General features: G+C 26.7%; 1 protein-coding gene across 2 annotated transcripts in view; it reads right to left on the reverse strand.

Annotated features, from left to right (window-relative positions):
- Window positions 1–5,488: 5,488 nt before the first annotated feature.
- LOC100211135 (dnaJ homolog subfamily A member 3, mitochondrial) overlaps window positions 5,489–14,938 on the reverse strand; it is a 41,097-nt gene continuing 31,647 nt past the window's right edge. The window contains exons 5-14 of one of the 2 annotated variants that reach the window (XM_065813790.1): window positions 11,290–11,356; window positions 11,043–11,176; window positions 10,768–10,923; window positions 10,532–10,679; window positions 10,360–10,424; window positions 10,093–10,221; window positions 6,207–6,322; window positions 6,038–6,132; window positions 5,754–5,855; window positions 5,489–5,560 (exon numbers count right to left, since the gene is read on the reverse strand). In XM_065813790.1, coding sequence (XP_065669862.1) covers window positions 5,514–5,560; window positions 5,754–5,855; window positions 6,038–6,132; window positions 6,207–6,322; window positions 10,093–10,221; window positions 10,360–10,424; window positions 10,532–10,679; window positions 10,768–10,923; window positions 11,043–11,176; window positions 11,290–11,356 — 1,059 coding nt within the window. In that variant the 3' untranslated portion in view covers window positions 5,489–5,513. Of the gene's footprint in view, window positions 5,856–6,037; window positions 6,133–6,206; window positions 6,323–10,092; window positions 10,222–10,359; window positions 10,425–10,531; window positions 10,680–10,767; window positions 10,924–11,042; window positions 11,177–11,289; window positions 11,357–14,938 lie in introns of both variants that reach the window. The other variant, XM_065813789.1, reaches the window with a different exon arrangement.

Here is a 14,938-nt window from a genome sequence, read left to right on the forward strand (position 1 = left end):
TCCTCCGCCAGAACTTTATCGGTTGATAAATACTATGACAGTAGTTTTAAATGTACTGTGTAAAGAATCTATTATCGGTGTCTGGCTAATTATTGTAATCATTGGATAGTTTGGCTATAATTTAATATAATATGAAATCATTACATAATGTAAACATTAACATCAATCTTTGGTAGTTAATAGGTGCTTTGGTATTAAACTTCATGAAGATTATAAAGATGCCAATGCAAAGTATGTTAAAAAATTGAAGTTAAATTTAAATTAGGAGAACTTTGAGGAAAGAAATTGTTGAATATGAAGTTGAATTAACCATGAATGCAATTCTTATTTATATACACTTTATGTTATATTATTAATTTAGCTTTTAGTTTTAACTTTATTTATTTATTTTATTTTTAAATTTATATAAAGATTAATTTCAACCACAATTTTTTATTTGGATGGAAAGGTTAATTTATTGAACACCAGTTCGTTTTTTTCTTAAACAAAATTAGGATGTCCTAAGGACTTCACTGCTGCATGTTTAAAACTCTGAATAGATCTCAACTTCTGAATCTATATTAAACCATAGAGAGCTTCTAAGAAGAGCTGTTTTAGAATACTTTTAGAGTTTAAATAACACAAACTCATAAATTAGAGTATTTAGAATAGTTTAGAGTTTAAATAACACAAACTCATATAAATTACCAATAAAATCTAATTTATAATTATATATATATATAGTCAAAAGTGGTTAAACAATAAACAGTTATACACATAAATATTTAAATATAAATCTTGTTGTTAATTTTAATACATGTCGATATAATTGTTGATATTAAGTATGAGGTGTTTTAAAATACAACATAGGTTTTAGATTATCTTGGGACAACATAGGTTTAACTTAGTAAAGCCTATTTTGTAGACTCTACAAAGTTAAACCTATGTTGTCACAAGATAATCTTAGGGTAATCTAAGTTTTATATTATCCCAAGATAACTTAAAACTTTTTTATTATACTTCTAAAAAAGTATAAATACTCTACAATGTAGATTATATAAATTTATTAACTTTTATTCTATGGACAATATGAAAAGTACACGGGAAAAAGCGGCAGAGTCACATTTAAAAAGTTTTGAGAAAGTATATATTAATCATTTATAAAAGTTTTCATATAAAAGTAAATTAGAAAAAATTATTTCTTGATTAAATTATCTGAAGCTTACATTTTTAATAAAATATCTGTAACTTTTATTAATAGTTTTTTTTCCTAACTTTATACAAAGACTTTTAAAAATGATTAATATATACTTTCTCAAAACTTTTTAAATATGACTGCCGTTTTTTCCCGTGTACTCTTCATTTGTCTTTTACCATTGCTAGTGAATAGAAGTGTTTTTAATATAAAATACAAGTAGTATAATAAATTATTTTCAATATAAAATAAAAGATATTAAAAAATTTAAATTATGTCTAGTCTTTCTTTTTTTCTAATTTTTTCGCGTACATAAAAGTCAATAAAGTTATTTATTCTGTTTATGTTGATATAAAACCTAATGTTGTTGTTAATTTTATGTGCTATAATTGAATTGACGTTGTTCAGTAAAAATAGATCACTAAATTCTTTTGGCGCTGTTTTTGGCGCTAAATTCTTTTGGCGCTAATTTGATACTGTTATTGCAATGCTTATTCATTATATTGCTGAAAAAAAGACAAATGACTGATCATCGTGTTTGTTGGACACTTTGAAGCTTAAAGAGTTTTTATTTCTAGTATTGTATTTGATGTTATCAAGGTTAATAAAATCAAATTGTTTGAATATCGATTTCTTGTAAAAAATTAGTTTATTGCATTGTTTTAGTGCTCTGCTTAAAAATCGATGATGAAAACTTTGTCGGTTGTATGCTTTAAGTTATAAATTGATTTGAAATGTATCTTTGTTTTGAATAATAATTTTGAGTAGTAAAATTAATATTATATAGTATGCTTTGCTAAGACCTTGTATTTCTTTTTTGGTGTAGTAAAAATAATATTATATAGTATGCTTTGCTAAGACCTTGTATTTCTTTTTTCGTGTAGTAAAATTAATATTTTATAGTATGCTTTGCTAAGACCTTGTATTTCTTTTTTCGTGTCGTAAAAACAATATTATATAGTATGCTTTGTTAAGACCTTGTATTTCTTTTTTCGTGTAGTAAAAATGATATTATATAATATGCTTTGCTAAGACCTTGTATTTTTTTTTTCGTGTCGTAAAAATAATATTATATAGTATGCTTTGTTAAGACCTTGTATTTCTTTTTTCGTGTAGTAAAAATAATATTATATAGTATGCTTTGCTAAGACCTTGTATTTCTTTTTTCGTGTAGTAAAAATAATATTATATAGTATGCTTTGCTAAGACCTTGTATTTCTTTTTTTGTGTAGTAAAAATAATATTATATAGTATGCTTTGCTAAGACCTTGTATTTCTTTTTTCGTGTAGTAAAAATAATATTATATAGTATGCTTTGCTAAGACCTTGTATTTCTTTTTTCGTGTAGTAAATTATAAAGCTTGAGCAGTAATCAAAGTTAATATGAATGTTTTAAAGAATTTTAAATGAACTTTGAAGGCTAGGATAAATATATTAGTTTTTGAGAATAATGTAATTTACTGTTTATAATGACACCAAGCAAAGAAAATATATTAACTATTTCAATTTTAAACTTAACACTTAATATGATTGATGTTCGCAATATTATTTTAGATGTGAAAATAACACATTGTTGCCTGTTGCTTAGGAAGTTTTTGAACCAGTCAAGGTTGATGTTTTTTATCCTTGAGCTTTCCATCTTTTTAAGTAAGACATTATGATTTACAGTGTTAAACGCTTTTGACAGGTCTATAAAGATGTATAGAACAAACTGTTTTTTATCAAAATAATCACTTACACTATTAACTAGATATGGAACTGTGTGTATAGTTTAATATTGTATTTGGAAACCGAATTGTTTTTTGTTTAGGATTTTATTTTGGGTTAAATATTCGTACAATCTAAACATTGTGTAATACAAATTTTTGAAGTATTCAAATTTTCAATCAAAACATACTGGATTTGATTAGTGCTATGAGATTTACATGTTTTAGAAATATTTACCACAGTCAAGTTGAAGTGTGCGTCAAGTTAAAGTGTGCGTTTACTCTCAGAAAAATTTTGTAATCCCGCGTAGAAGCAATCAGAGCGTTTTATCTTCTTAATGTTAAATACAAGATATTTTTCTTATAAAAAACTATTTTAGTTTAAAAGATTTTAATCCTTGTAATTTTTTGCAATCAATTTCAAGTTTTTAGATGACATTGAGACGCCAGTCTGAGATGTCTTATAGACGTCTCAGTGTTCACTTGGAAGTCAAACGAGCAATGAATGGTGCACTTTTCAAACCATGAGAGCAGCTTGCCATACAAGGAACTAAAGAAAAAATTTCTCAGTTTGTATATACTTGGATTTGTTGGCAACATATTTTTGACTCTAGGTTATCCTAATGGGGTAAAACAAAAGTCTACTTTTTTAGACCACCAGGGTATGGCTGTTGATTGCAAAATGCCTTATTAAAAATTCATCTTTAATTTAGCTTCTTTTGTGCAAATGTCTATAAAAACTTTAAAAAAAATTATAAAAATACCTAATTCATACATGTTTTTGATGAATGCTTAAATAATTTTTTTCAAATAAGCAAATAAAAATTTTGATCTGATTTCAAATTGCTAATTTTTGTAGCCAATATAAAGATTTGAAATTGCCTGTATTCATTAAACTAACTTTAGTTTTTATTTTTTTTTTTTCATTTACCTACTCAAGGCCGAGAAGGCCACTACAGAGTAGGAGGCTATTTATTTGTATTATAACCTACTCTCAACTCTATAACACCGAAACAAGAGCCTTGACAAACAAGGCCGATGCACAGAGAAACGAGGTGAGCGCGGTACTACCAGGAACTTGGAACCTCTCGCTTATGAAGCGAGCGCTCTACCACTACCGCATGTGTAAGAAGAAAAAAATGATAAGAACCAAAACCTACCCAGTGGCACAGGACGTAAAAAAGACGTCTTTTTAACGTTTAAACGTCTTTTAAATGTTCAAAAGACGTTTTATTTAGGTCCTGTGCCCAATGGGCAATCAAAACACGGTTTTGGCCGCATCGGCCTTGTTTGTCAAGGCTCTTGTTTCGGTGTTATAGAGTTGAGAGTAGGTTATAATACAAATAAGTAGCCTCCTCCTCTGTAGTGGCCTTGGTCGGTTTTTATTTGCGGTAGACGCAAAAGAGAACGGCAGACTGAAAAACACGGAACAATGGCACTGCGTGAGAGCAATCATTGATTCAGATTGTTAGATTTATACAAGTGGAAGACCGCTCATGCAACAGCTTGACTCAGATCTTCGATATCAGAATGACTGATAATAATTTTGAAGGGAATCAAAAAATCATTAAAAATATTAACTTTTTTTAAATTTCAGTATACTTTTATAATCGGGTTTGGGTAGGCACAATGTAATTACAACGACAAAAATTTAAAAACACGTGTTATATTTTAGAGAAAGACAAGAGGATACTTCGAGGTGAAAAAAGAAATTCCGGAGGGAAACGAAACGCATAAACAAAAAAACATTTTGTCTAAAAAAATTATTTTTTAAAAAATTCGGGAGCTTTCTTTTCTTAAAGCATTTGCACAGCTCTAAGCGTAAAAAGATAAAACAATACAAACTGTGCGTTTATTTCGAAAAAAGAACAACTTAAGTTAGTAAATATGCATGTAAATTTTTAATAAAAAGATATGAGGATTTTAAAAGTAGTTAAAATAGTTTAAAACAACTGTTTAACTCTGAACTATATTAATGACTAAGCTGCTCATCGACTGAATGCATTAAGGGGTTGTCTATAAACTACGTCACGCTTTTAGAGGAGGAGGGGGGAGAGGGAGATGTTAGTGGTTTTGTGACGACTTATACGGAACTTGTCACAACATCATAACTAAAGAGTTACAAAGTTGACAGGGGGTGGGTGGGGGGAAAGAGGAATTCAAAAACGGTCAAAAATTGCGTGATGTAATTTGTGGACGACTCCTAAAGCATTTATTAGTTTCAAAGTTAGTTTTTATTTAACTAAATCCTACAACTATAAGAGGTTCTTTTAATAGTTATTCTTTAAAATATAACCTTTATCTCAAATATTCTTTAAAATATAACCTTTATCTCAAATATTCTTATCAAACTCGTGTATATTTATGATTGTACCACACAGTTTAAAAAAAAAGAAATTTTCATCCTCTATTTAATCATTTATAGGCAAATCGAACAATTTTAACTATATTTCATTCTTACCATGACATGGGATATATATATATATATATATATATATATATATATATATATATATATATATATATATATATATATATATATATATATATATTAGACCAGAAATTTAGAATCGCTAAACTTTGTTATCGAAAAGTTTTTTCTTTCGGAATCGAGGGCTGCAAACTCGTTTTAACTAGACACGACTTTTGATCTTTTTGTCTTTATCATTGACGTTCAGCTCTAAAACAGAAGATTTCTTCTAAACACCATATTCCTTTCTTAATATTTCTCTCTTACTCAATCATCTATTATTCAAGATCACTAGATAGCATATAAGTTAATAGGCATATGAAAGTTAGCCCAGCAAGGATCATAACCATCCTCGCCTGTTCTGGGTCCATATTAAATATTAATTTCTCTGAATCCTCAGTACCTTCATTTTCCTCCTTTTTCTTTGAACTGGTTTCTTCTGTGAATGATGCATTTTGACCTTCGTTACCCTTTGAAGTATTTTCTTCATGTGGTTTATGTTTACCTTTGAAAAGAAAAAAAAGAACTTAATACATGCACAGTTAAATCCTCATTAACAAAAGAAGTTTATGAGTAAAAAAATCATTGACACGCAAAAAATATTTATTTGCAATAAATGTTTTCAAATAAGATAAAAAAATATAAGGATAGATGAAAATAGACGATGCAATTAAAAATTATAAATACTTTTCCCCCTGTCAACACCACGAACACTTCCTTGGATGGTGTCATCCATCTCCGCAAATTTAACAATTAACTTTTTTTGCTCTTCAGTGAGATATCTGAAAAAAAATTTAGAAGCTAAAAAGTTCCCAAAAAATAAATTTTAAAATAAATAAAAATAGAAAGTACTCACTTGGGTAAATGTATTTTGATTTGTAAATAATGATCGCCATTTCCATGACCATTTAAACGCGGTATTCCTTTACCAATAAGACGCATTTGTTGGTGTGATTGTGTGCCAGGAAGAAGCTATTAAAAAATAAAACAATGTTGAATGTATATTTCATAGCGGGCACAGACGCCAATGAAACGTCTATACCAAGTCTTTTGGATGTCACAAGTGCGTAGAGACCTTAAGACATCCAGCGAACGTTCTGTACCCATAAAAAAACAACAGTTTATTAAGTGCACTGCGCGTCTAGTATTAGCATTTTGAAAATCTATTATATTCAAAAGGATGCTGGCATGCTAAAAACCATACGTTTAGTGTTACACACAGTGGGTCACATGTCCAAAACCTTTAATTTCAATTTTTTTAGTACACGCAGTTAAGTAAATTTAAAAACAAAGTATAAATAAAGTATTAATAATTAAAAAACTTTTTCTTTTGTGACTTCTAAATGTGTAAAAGAAATTTTATATGTACAAAAAACAATGAAACAGGTTTTAATTTTTTTGCAGCCATATTTTCTTGTAAATTTTCAAAAATTTTTAAGCTTTTTCAGAAAACATTTAATGAAAAATGATTCAATTAATGTGTAGCCATTGATCAAAATCATCTGAAGAGTCTAAGACATAGAATACCAAGAATAAAGGTATACATCGAGCAAAGCAGTTTCTCAGCAAAATGTCTTAAAGTTTTATGAACCAATATCATATTTTTAATTACACCTATATTCATTATATGAGGTGATGCATCAATTAGATTTTATCTCCCTTATTTTTGTTCCGAGGTTGCAATGATTGTAATTTTTAGCAAGATATCTTCAAAAATTTGTAGAATGCACACTTAAGCAAAAGTTACTTAGAAACTGCAGGAGAAAAAAAACAGTACGCCACAGCAATTTAAAGTTTAATTGACTTATCCTATTTATAAAATGAGTTTTATTACTTGACCCTGTTCTAATCTATTTATTTTTGGTAGAAATCAATGCCAGCATTGATAAATTGTCATTAACTTTCACATTTATAAAACCAAATCAAAACAAACACACAAAAAAGAATAACTTAAAGTTACCTTTGGTTTTTTATATATATATATATATATATGTATATATATATATATATATATATATATATATATATATATATATATATATATATATATATATATATATATATATATATATGGGCTAACTTTCAAATATATATATATATATATATATATATATATATATATATATATATATATATATATATATATATATATATATATATATATATATATATATATATATATATTTATATATTATTAGGCTGGGGTGAAAACAACTTTTATCATAAATATTTACAAAGAAAACTGTAGTATTGTGTCTTTATATAAGTGAATGTAATTTGTAAAAAAACTAAAAATTCTTTGCCAAATGCAAAGAATGCAACAGTTATTGATATAACTAAAAATGATTTTTTGGAACTATTGAACATTTCCTTTTTATTCTAAAAAGTTTATTACTGGCTCACTGTCATAATAAATAAAAAGGTTTGTTTAGGCTAACCAAATCAAACACAATACTACAAAAAAGAACGTACATATAATGCAATATGACGAAGTCAATGTTAAAGTTATTAGGAATGTTAGAGAGCTGAAAAGGGAGATGGCTTTAAATAATAGAGAAATTGATGAAAAACAAAAAAGTTCAATAAATAACAAAAGCAGGCAATTCAGATGAATTCATAGAACAATTATGCAATTCATGGAATAATTGTGTGACCATGAAACTGAGAATGACAATCGAATATTGAATTCAGAGATGGCGCTAGTTTTGGAAAAGATCAAGTAAAGCGAAGCAAATAAAAACAGTTCAAGTTTAGAAGGTGGTGAACAGATGAGAGTATTCTTAGCAAATCTAGAAAGAGAGGCTGAAAAGTAGGCATTTCAAATTATAATGAAGCCTCTCTTACCAAAGCAGTATTGGTGAATTCTGGTATTGTGATTAATGTAGAATATGTAAAGTAAGAGAGAGAACAAAGTTGAGAAAACAGCTTCAAGAAAATGATAACACATTTACTGATAATATTATTTCGTTGTAGTTTGATGGCAGAAATGGTCATACATTAATCAGGGAGAAAAAAAAACAGATAAGATATATTCAAGTACTAAAAAAGAAGAGTACATGTGATGGTTGCTGAACCTGAAAATAAATACTTATCACATGCTTCACCAAAATCTAGTAAATTTAAAGACATTGCAGATTGCATATTGTTCAATATACTAGTATTGTTTGTGATAGTACCAATGTATGCACAGGTTCTAAAGAAAGAGTAATAAAAAACTAGAAAAAAGCGCTAGTAAGTCCACCATAATTGTTTATTTATCTTCTGTACACAAATAAATTTAACATTTACTTAATAAATTAAGGCATATATTTCAACAGTTTGATGGTTTAATATCCAACAGAAGTTTTTTAGGGACCAATTGGTAAAGCCATACAGGTAAATAAAAATTATATATATTTTTAATCTATTATAGACAGAAATGGATAATTTATACAATCAAAAAAGGCACTTCTCCATCTTGGTAAAAGTCAGTTGTGTATGTACAACTTTAATCTTGTAACTAGGAAACATAACCAAAGATCTTGGCAAAATGAAACCTGGACTTATACAGTAATTTAACTCTCTTTAATTGAGTTTCCAGATTATTTGTACAATTAAACAAAAAACTCAATTTAATAATTCAATTCATCAAACTTCACTACAGATTAAGCAGGGATGGATGCAGCATTTATTGGCATTTGAGATTGTTAACTTCCAAACGTGGTGTAAAAACAATTATATGTTAACATTTATGTCAGATAAGGATGTTTTTCAAAAAAAGGAATGATTGGTACATAGGAACAATAAAACCCTGAGGTTTTTGTCCCCCTCCCCAAATTATATTGAGTTTTAATCTGATTAAATGTTAAATATTTATTTGAAAAAATTAGGCACTTAAACTTGACACATTTTTTTGCTATATATTTTATCGCCATATTCAGTTGAACCAAAAACCAGTTTTTTGGTTCAACTGAATATGGCGATAAAAAAAGAGATAAGACAAAAGCTATTGTTCTTAACATATTAAAAGCTTTTAATAAAGTGTGGCATGTTGGTCTTTTCCATAAGTTTATTTTATATGATACATCATATGAAAGTTTTAAAAACCGTTAAATCATTTCTTTCGAACTCCTTGATGAAAACACTTTTCCCTCATATACAGTAACTTTGTGTGTAACTCAAGGTTTCAGCTGTTAGCTCTTATCTGTATTAATGATATTAAATACAACTATATTCTCTAATCTCGAAAAAAAGTCATTTATCATCTCTTGTTGTATCAACCAAAAAGTAAGCTGGTTAGGTGTGTTGTGAGTGAAATTGTTAAAAGAAGAAAAAAAGTACAATGTGTACTAAAACAACTTTCATTGAAAGAAATCATGGCTTGTACAAGGTTATGCAATGTGTTTATGATCAATATGTCAACAATTTAATAAAATTTTATTTGCTAAATACAAATCACAAAACAAACCACAAAACAAAAATTACAAAACACAAATCACAAATTAATAAAATATTAAGCTGTAGTTGACAAAAAATTTCAAAAATTAAAAAAGTTGCACTCAAAAATAGAATTATGATTCAAATTTACCAAGTAACAATTTCAAGAAATATTTTAATGGTTAATTTTTAAGCAAAAAAAAAAAAAAAAAAAAAGAAGCAGTATAAAGAATAATTGATAGAAAATTTATAAAAAAAAACTATAAAGCAAAAATTTTATCAAATTTAAATTTTATCTCATAATAATCAAACAAAATAAGATTTACTGTTATCTCAATATCACCATGTATACCAGGCACAACTTGAGTTCCTCCAAGAATGGCTTGAGTGAAATGAACAGACAAATCAGAGTAAACATCAGTGCCCACACGCTCAAATATTTTGCTTTTTGCAACCTAAAAGAAATTTTATTTTGTAGATACTGTCTTTTAAACTGTATTATGGTATATAGAAATAATTTATAAAAATAAAACAAAATTTATAATTATATTATGCTTAAATAAAATCTTAATACTCATGAAAGACTTTTTTACCTTAAAAGTAACAAAAAGTTCACCATGAGAAACAGGTACTCTGACTGTTTGTCCATCTTCAATACCTAAAAATTTAAATTCAAAATAGTTTTACTTTTTTAATTTGTAAAAAAACAATTTGTAAAAGAAACAATTATTTCAATAGTATATAACAGTGAAAACTTGTACAAACCAGCTGGCACAGGAACAGTAATAACTTTGTCTTCAAGTACAGTGCCTTTTCCAGTACATTTGCGACATGGGTTATTTACAATTGAACCTTGACCTTGGCAACGACGACAAGTTGATCTCATATTAAAAAAACCATTTGATAAAACTTCCTAAGAAAATTAAAGATTCTCTTAGTATTATATATATTTTTCTTACAGTTTTATATATTTTTTACAACTAAATTAAATTTATAATTACTTCGCCTGATCCATTACATTTTGGACATTTTTGAGCAGTAGACCCAGGTTCAGCTTTTTTTCCATTGCATCTATTACATAGATTTTGTATTTGTACTCTAATATCTTTATTGACTCCTTTAACAGATTCCATAAATGACAAGTTCATAACATATTGCTAAAAAATTAATTTCTAAATGTTTAAGTAGAAAGAATTAAAGAAACACCTTACTATCTTTAAATTAATTTAAAGTAATTAAAATTAATATAACTAAAAAAATTTAAAATAATTTATACTTGTGTCGATCTAGCATCTTCAAAGCCAAATGAAGAAGAAAAACCACTAGCTTTATTTCCGCCAAAAAACTGCTTAAAAATTTCATCAATATTTGCATCTTGAAATGGATTTTGGTAGCCACCTCCTCCACCTTCTAACGGTAGTTAAATAGCACATAAAAAAAATGAAACCTTGAAAAATGATCATAAACCTTGAAGAACAAAAAAATATGAAAAAAAAAAACCAAAAAAATAAAACAAAACTTACTAGCACCAGCAAAATCTGTTTGACCAAATTGATCATAGGCAGATCGTTTAGATTCATCACTTAAAACCTTTAAAATTAAATGAGCAACATTCATTTGATGAATGAAAAATAGAACTGCAAATTGAATCAAAAATCATATTTATTTTTTAATACTTTTACAGGTAAGCAACTTCAGAATCAAATATGTACAAATATATAATACAAACATAAGAATGTTGCTGTTATGAATGTTTGTGTTGCATAAATATAAATCAAATAAAAAGGTAAAAAGATCAAAAAGTTAATTTTTAATACTAAAAAAGGTTAAAGCAAAAAATAAAACTGATGTATAAACACATAGCATAAAATAAATAATAAACAATAATGATAAAAAAGATTGATGAATATTTCTATTATCACACTGTAATAAAAGTCTTTATGATAACAACAGATATTCACCAAAATAAATAAAAAGCAACATTATTTAACTCGTATTTTTTAAATAACAAAACACATAAAATTAATTTTTAGTAATTAATTTGTGTGTTACATACATCACAATGTACACAACTTTTCAATGTTTCCCAAAAAATGAGCATCAAGGATAGCCGAGCATTCATCCTCCAAATGCCTGTGTTAAAATACCTTTAGTTTTTAAAATAACTTTAGTTTTGAGCAAAGTGTATAAATTGTCAAAAAAAAAAGAGGGTTTTTTACATTAATCTTGTTCATTAAAGCTAATACAACCTTATTTGCAGTTCCAGTCTGAAAATGTCCATTGTGACATAACAGCATGACAAAAACAAACTAACTTTAGCTAAAATTTTTACTACATAGAGTTCTTATTTCTGTTAATTTCTGGTTGTTTCCTAGAAATAATTATTGGTATCAAATATCTTAGTGTGAAATGTCACAACCTGACAATAGTGATGATAACAATTAAGACTTTTTAGAGCTCTTGGGGCCTAAAATATTTTTTAATCATAAGAATCAAAAATACTTTTAATGAATAATTTTTAGAAATTTTTATATTACAATTTAGTAGCATTTCATTCTTGATAAAACATATCTGAAAAGGTTTTCAGAAAATGTTGAATTACTGCATGAACAGCATTTAATGTTTCCATTATTTATTTTTTAAATACTCATGTGTAGATTGTTTTAGATGTTTGTATGATTGTTTCATTTTTAATATTATTCATTAGTTCCAATTATTACTTGAGCATCCATATATACTTCAATAGATGTACATGTACATGTACAATAGATGTACAAAGATATTCATAATTATCTTTATTGATTGTAGCGGTGGGTGAAAATCTTTCAGAATAATCTATTCCTTCAATTTGAATATAACCTTTTGCTATATATCAAGCTTTATTGGACAATCAGGTTCACCTTTCATTGAGTAAACTTATCTAATTCCTATTAGATTTTTACCATTTGGAACAGCAGTACGAGTGTTTGTAAGATTTTCATTTAATGATTTTATTTCCTTATCCATCGCTTTCCTCCATTTACAGGCTTCTTCATTTTGGGTGGTATTACTATAAGAAGTTTTACAAGATAACAGTAGTCAATACAATCTAATCGCTGCTTTCAGAGTTATTAATTATGTAATCATTTAAAGATTCAACTAAGTTACAAAACATACAACCTATTAAAAATCTACAATTTTTTATAGGTTGTATGTGTTGTAGCTTAGTTTGTTGATGCTGATTTTCTTGAGATAAGTTTTCAATTTCATCTTCATCAATATCATTAGCAGACTTGGCCGGGAAGGCGTGCAATTTCATGTCATAATATGACCACGCAAATACTATTTGATTTTACTTGACCACGACTGTTAATATGTTTTTAAAATTTGTATACATTTAAAAAAAAATTATCTTAGTTTAACCACAAAGAAACTTACAAAAAAAACTTGTCGTTAAAGAAGCAAATGAGTCTTTGTAAAAAAAAAAAACTAAAAAAAAAAAACTTAACTAAAACAAAAGTAGCAAAAATAAAATTACTTAACTAAAATAAATAATGAGCTATAACGATAAGATTATCTAAACTACGTTTGGAATAAATAACTTTGAATCGTTTATCTTTATTAATGTTTTTTCATGTAATATTATGCGAAACCCTTTTTAAGTAAAGTAACAACTTACAACTGATGCTTGTTTAATAAACACGCACATTTAAAAGTTTAAAAAAAGATTCACAAAAGCATAAAAGAAAATATTATTAAATCGTTTATTTAAAAAATTGATTTAATTTTTTTTTATTTAAAAACATTTATAATAAAAAATAAATACTAATATAAATAAAAAAAAATATATATTATTCAATAATGTTTTTATAAAAAATTATTTTACTGATTTTACTTTATTTAAATGTGCTTCAATAATATAAAAATGAGTAAAGATCAAAGTGATTCAAACGGCGTTCAAAAAAGTTTGTCTTATTTTTTCTTCTCAATAAAAAAACTTAAATGATTCTTATATAAAGTTTATTAAAGGAACCTTCGCTGTTTAAAGCCGTCATTTATAAAATTTAATTTTTTTTTATTTTTTTATTTTTACTTTTTTTATTTTTACCTATAAAAGAATCTTATAAGTAAATAATATAAATAAAAAATTATACAACTTAGTTACTTTATTTAAATGCGTTTTGTCAATATAAAACCTTAGTAAAGATAAACGTATTGAAGTTATTTATTTTCAAGGTAATTAAAAACCAATTTCTTTAGCATATTTGTTAAAAAACGTAGTTAAATCATCAAAGCAAAATATTATTTGCGTGGTAATATAAAGACTTGAAATTGCACGCCTTCCTGTCCAAGCCTGCATTAGGTGTTATTATAACACCTAATGCAGGCTTGGACTAAAAATTTTAGACTTATAATATAAGTCTAAAATTTTTAGTAAATTATACTAATCTATGCTTTAGAACAAAACTTGTTTCATGGTAGTATACAAAATATGAAGGGCTTTCTTTGTCATATTCAATAAAGTATAAATTTTACTACATGGTTCAAACTTCTTACTAGCATTTTTATAGGGATAGCATATTGTTTCGGAGAAATATTATTTGAAAAAGGTTTGACTATGTAATAATTCTATATGGAGTATTCCTAATTCTACTACTATAACATCAATTTCTAACATAAGTTGCAGTCATTATGGCAATGTCCATAGAAATTTCAGTAAGTTTGATTCAATAAACATGCATCTGGCAACATCAAATAAAGTTTGCCAGTTTCATTCAGCAGTACCATCATAGAATATGGTGAGGTAAGACCTCACTATATTCTCCACATTTTTTTTTTCTTTGTTTTTGTAATAATCTGTAGACTTGTGACCTGAAGTGCACATTATTTTTCATAACACTGCTTATACTTTGTTCAACCTCCAAGTTCTTGAATTCTCAAAGTTTCTTCAAAGTTTCCAAGTTTAAATTGAACTTGCTTAACATTGTTTGTTATAAAATGATTTTGATATAACCGTTATAAAATGATTTTGTTATAACCGCTATTAAAAAGTTATACTCATTAGGTAGTCCTTTTAAGACTATTGCTACCAAAAGTGTATCACTTACAATTTCATCTGCAGATCTTATCGCAGTTGCTGATGTCTCTGCCTGAATTATGTAGCCAATAATTAACTCTAAACTAAATTTTTGA

The sequence above is a fragment of the Hydra vulgaris genome, chromosome 12, assembly GCF_038396675.1.
Source record: "Hydra vulgaris chromosome 12, alternate assembly HydraT2T_AEP".
Taxonomy (NCBI): Eukaryota; Metazoa; Cnidaria; class Hydrozoa; order Anthoathecata; family Hydridae; genus Hydra; species Hydra vulgaris.